The sequence below is a fragment of the Pistacia vera genome, unplaced genomic scaffold (assembly GCF_008641045.1).
Source record: "Pistacia vera cultivar Batoury unplaced genomic scaffold, PisVer_v2 Contig632, whole genome shotgun sequence".
Taxonomy (NCBI): Eukaryota; Viridiplantae; Streptophyta; class Magnoliopsida; order Sapindales; family Anacardiaceae; genus Pistacia; species Pistacia vera.
The window spans coordinates 11,117-15,737 of record NW_022196482.1 but is presented as its reverse complement, the minus strand read 5'-3'; the positions used below and the strand labels follow the sequence as shown (position 1 = coordinate 15,737).

The 4,621-nt window shown below is 34.9% G+C and overlaps 1 protein-coding gene across 1 annotated transcript; it reads left to right on the top strand.

Moving 5' to 3' along the window:
• Positions 1-1,560: 1,560 nt before the first annotated feature.
• Positions 1,561-4,222, top strand: LOC116111381 ((3S,6E)-nerolidol synthase 1-like). The gene is made up of 7 exons (XM_031397575.1): positions 1,561-1,808; positions 1,891-2,161; positions 2,266-2,641; positions 2,733-2,951; positions 3,061-3,199; positions 3,281-3,529; positions 3,780-4,222. Exons 1-7 carry the CDS (start codon positions 1,617-1,619, stop codon positions 4,083-4,085), a joined length of 1,752 nt encoding a protein of 583 aa, XP_031253435.1. The 5' UTR covers positions 1,561-1,616; the 3' UTR covers positions 4,086-4,222.
• Positions 4,223-4,621: the final 399 nt, after the last annotated feature.

Genomic DNA, 4,621 nt, shown 5'->3' with positions numbered 1-4,621 from the left:
CAGAATACAGAGCACTTGCTGAAGGATCAATTGAAATAGCTTGGTTTCTAAGCTTATTTTCTGAAATTGGACTGCGCCTTTTTGAAACACCTGTCATTTGGTGTGATAATCAAAGTGTTGGTTCTCTAGCCTCAAATCCTATTTTTCATTCCATAACCAAACATATTGAGTTGGATGCTCATTATGTAAGAGAACAGGTTTCTACTAACAAGTTGAAAGTGCAATATGTTCCTATTGAACATCAGAAAGCTGACATCTTCACTAAAGCTTTGTCAGCCTCTAAATTTGAAACCTTGAGGCAAAAACTCAGGGTGAAAGCTCCTGATATTTGCACAAAAGCTGTTGATGTTTAAATGATGCTGAAATTGAAATTATATTTTTAATAGAGCCGACTATCCATCTTAATTGACAATGGTTGATGGGAAGTTGCTGGTTTATGAGAGGTTACTAGTTCGTGTGCAGTTGTTGATTGTTGAGAAGTTGCTGCAATTTCGAGTACCAGTTCTTAGTTGCAGTTCAAGTTGCTGGTTTATGAAAAGTTGCCAGTTGTTGTGAAGTTGCTGATTGTTGTGAAGTTGTTGCATATTTTGATTACCAATTCTTAATTGCAGTTCAAGATTGCTAGTTGATATGAAGTTACTGAAATGAGCTTAGGTGTGTATTAGTTGATGTGCCTGAAATCAGTTCTTAATTGCTAAAATTGGAAGTGTTTTGCTGAAGTTGTTTGGTGTAAATCATCTCTGTAACTAAGTAATGATTGATGTGAAGCTGTTGGTGTACTGAAGCAGAGTTGTGAAGTCAGTTTTTGTTCTACATTGAAGCTGCAAAATGGTCTTTTGAACTCATATTACAGAGTTGTGTGAAGTCAGTTTTTTTCTTTTTTTTTTTTTTTTTTGGTTCTACACTGAAGCTGCAAAGATGGTCTTTTGAACTCATATTACATTTTTTTAGCAGTTTGCTGATTAGTGTAGAAAGTCTACGACAATGTGCAGAAGAAATTTGGTGACTGCTGCTTTCTACAATAAAGCCGCAAAAAGGAAAAGAAGTTATGGAAGTCCATCTTAAGGGAAGATGTTAGTAAAGGTGTAAGTAAGCTGATTATGCAGTAATCAAGAGCCATGGAGTCCATCTTAAGGGAAGATGTTAGTAAAGATGTAAGTAAGTTGATGATGCAGTAATCAAGAGCTATGGGAGTCCATCTTCAGGGAAGATGTTAGTAAAGATGTCAAGACTTTTAACACTTACCGTCAGTTGACTGAAGTTGACTGTTACCTTCTGTGTGTAACTGATTAGCTACTGTTCTTGTACAAAACTAACCCCTGTAATCTCAATTATTGTTAATAAGACAATTTCACAAGAGTTCTAGAATTCTCTTTTTTGTTCTCTCTCTAGCTTACCTTCTCCAAAAATTAGGAAATGATGTCAAATTAGTGCCTACATAAGTTGAGACCTCAATACATATCATATTATTCATATTTAAAACGTTTTTATTTTCATTTTTAACGTGGAAATACAGGGCAAGATCATTTCATGAAGGAATAAAACCTATAAATTGGGTCGACCTGCTTATAATTTTCATCAATCTCTCAACACATACCAGCTGATATACATTAATCATGCCTTACTCCTCTCCCTCCGCTATTCTTATTGTTCCACAAAGACTTTCTCAAATTGCCAAGCCAATTAGTCCCATACAATTTTCTTATGTTCCTACTGATCAGAAAGAAAGCAGTACTCCTGATAGTAACGTTCCTTCTATCCCGCTAAAGAAGTTCCTCACAGCTCCTAGTGAACATACAGGTTTCAGTGTAAGTTTTCTATATTTCTTTTTAAGCCAGTCACCCTGTGAGGGACTGCAGTTGAAAGCTAATCGAGTCTCGTATTTTACAGAATGATATTGATGGTGAGCAATATGCGCATAAAGTGAAGGCATTCAAGCTTATACTCAGCAAAGTAGGAGAAGATCCTGCTGAAGGGTTGGCCATGGTTGATGCTGTTCAACGTTTAGGCATTGACTATCATTTCCAAGACGAGATTCAGCAAATTCTACAAAGGCAGTTTATGATATTTAGTCCACACATTGGTCCCAATCATAATGATCTTTGTGATGTTGCCCTTCGCTTTTGCCTCTTGAGACAACATGGTTATTATGTACCTGCAGGTGTTTATATCATTTATTTTTTTGTTACCAAATTTTTTTGATTAATAATTTATTAATGAAACCTGGTGGTAATTTCTTTTTTCTCTTTTCACCGGCGTAAAAAGACATCTTTAACAACTTCAGAAACAAGGACGGAAAGTTTAACCAGAAAGCAAGTGAAGATATTAATGGATTGATGGGGTTATATGAAGCTTCACATCTTAGTATAGATGGAGAAGATGTGCTTGATGAAGCTGGGGACTTTAGTGTCAAGCTCCTCACTGAAAGGGTAAAAAATCTTGACCATTATCAAGCTAGGATTGTTGAGAAAACGTTGGCGCATCCCTTTCACAAAAGCCTGGCAAGGTTGATGGCCAAGAACTTATTTGTTAGTAAATTCCCGAGTAAAAATAAATGGACACTTGTTTTTGAAGATCTAGCCAAAATAGATTTCAATTTGGTGCAATCCTTGCACCAAAAGGAAATGGTAAAAACTTCACAGTAAGTGTGATCATTCACAACACTAGTTATGTTGTCATTGTCAGATATTTTATTTCTCTAATTTACATATATGTTTGTGATAATATATTAGATGGTGGAAAGACCTCGGTTTGGCTAAGAAGTTGGAGTTTGCCAGAGACCAACCTCTAAAATGGTACATTTGGTCCATGACCAGTCTCACGGATGCAAGCTTGTCATGGCAAAGAGTTGAGCTCGCAAAACCCATATTCCTCATCTACCTTATAGATGACATTTTTGATGTTCATGGGACACTCGATGAACTCACTCTCTTTACGGAGATAATTAATAGGTATATATATCTATGCATTAATGATATATTAAATTTATTATAAACCGATTGAGAAGTTTTTCTTTCTCAATTATCAAAATTAATTTGATTTGGAAATCAATTATTGTAGATGGGATCTTGCTGCAATAGATCAACTGCCTGAATACATGAGGATATGTTTTAAGGTTCTTGATGATGTCACAAGCGAAATCAGCCACAAGATATTCAAAGCTCACGGCTATAATCCTGTGCATTCCCTGCAAAAAGCGGTATATTTATAATATCTCTATTTATTTTATTTACCAAATAGAATTCAATATCGAATTTTAAAAGCTAATTAATGGCTACAGTGGGCAAGCTTGTGCAGCGCATTTCTAGTCGAAGCAAAATGGTTTTCTTCAGGAAATTTGCCCAAGGCTGAAGAGTACTTGAAAAATGGGATTATTAGTTCAGGTGTAAACGTAGGACTAGTGCATATTTTCTTTCTACTGGGTCAGAATATGACAACAGAGACTTTGGAACTTATTGACAAAAACCCAGTCATAATCTCATCTACCGCCACAATTCTTCGGCTTTGGGATGACTTGGGAAGTGCAAAGGTATGTAGTGACCGCAAAAATTCATAGTAGTAATTACTGTATATGTACAAAATTGAATAGTAGCATGTGGACGTTTCTTGAATTATTGTTGACAAAGATGGTGGAACCTGTGTTGCAACTAGTAGTATTAGTCATATTCAACAATTCATGATGATGAAGAGTGAATCATCTATGTCCACTCAGTTCATAATTAGTAATAAACGTTTAATCTGAGGTTGATAGAAGAGTTATACCATTCAATTAATTTCAGGATGAGAATCAGGATGGTAAAGATGGATCATACATATATTACTACATGAAGGATCATCCAGACTGTGATGCAGAAACTGCTGAAAAAAATGTTATCAACAAGATTTCAGATGCATGGAAGATCCTCAACAAGGAATGCCTCTCTCCCAACCCATTTTCATCTTCTTTCACAAGGGCTTCTCTTAATCTTGCAAGAATGGTTCCCTTGATGTACAGTTACGACGACAACCAACGGCTTCCTAGCCTCGAGGAATATATTAAGTCCCTTCTTTTTGAAAATGTACCTACTCGGGGAATTTACAATTAATGTATTTATTTATCTAAAATATTGCCTAATAGGTCAATTTTAATATGGGAAAGTGTTTTACGCTTTCTAGTTGATGGAAAAAAATACTACTATAAGCTACTATTCAAATAAAAATTAATGTTTACTTTATAAATAATTACGAGGTTGTTTTCTGAGATTCTGAAAATATAGTATGTAACAAATTATAGTGGGTACTCTAATCAAGATGTCATAGTATTCAGTTTGCTAAATTGAATGGTATTGGTCTTCCTTTCAAACAAAATTTTAAGTTACAATATCCTTAATAAATATTTATTTCTGTTTTAAGAATTTTTAGTCATCTGAATTTTATCTTGGTTTGGAAGACTATTACTGTTAATCTCTATGAGACTTGTATATTAATGAAACCAATTCACCTCTGGAGCTGTAAAACTCAGCTGGCTAGCTAGATTTCTCACAATTAATAACAGGTTTCGATAAGATTAATCCTTCAAATTTAAAAGAGAAATTTCGTCTCACAGGCTGAAGGTGTTCATACTTTAGCATTTTCTGGCGAC

Coding starts and splice junctions, on each gene's coding strand:
- LOC116111381 (XM_031397575.1), top strand. CDS start 1,617: ATGCCTTACTCCTCTCCCTCCGCTATTCTTATTGTTCCACAAAGACTT. Junction 2,952..3,060: donor TTTACGGAGATAATTAATAG/GTATATATATCT, acceptor CAATTATTGTAG/ATGGGATCTTGCTGCAATAG. Junction 3,530..3,779: donor ATGACTTGGGAAGTGCAAAG/GTATGTAGTGAC, acceptor AATTAATTTCAG/GATGAGAATCAGGATGGTAA.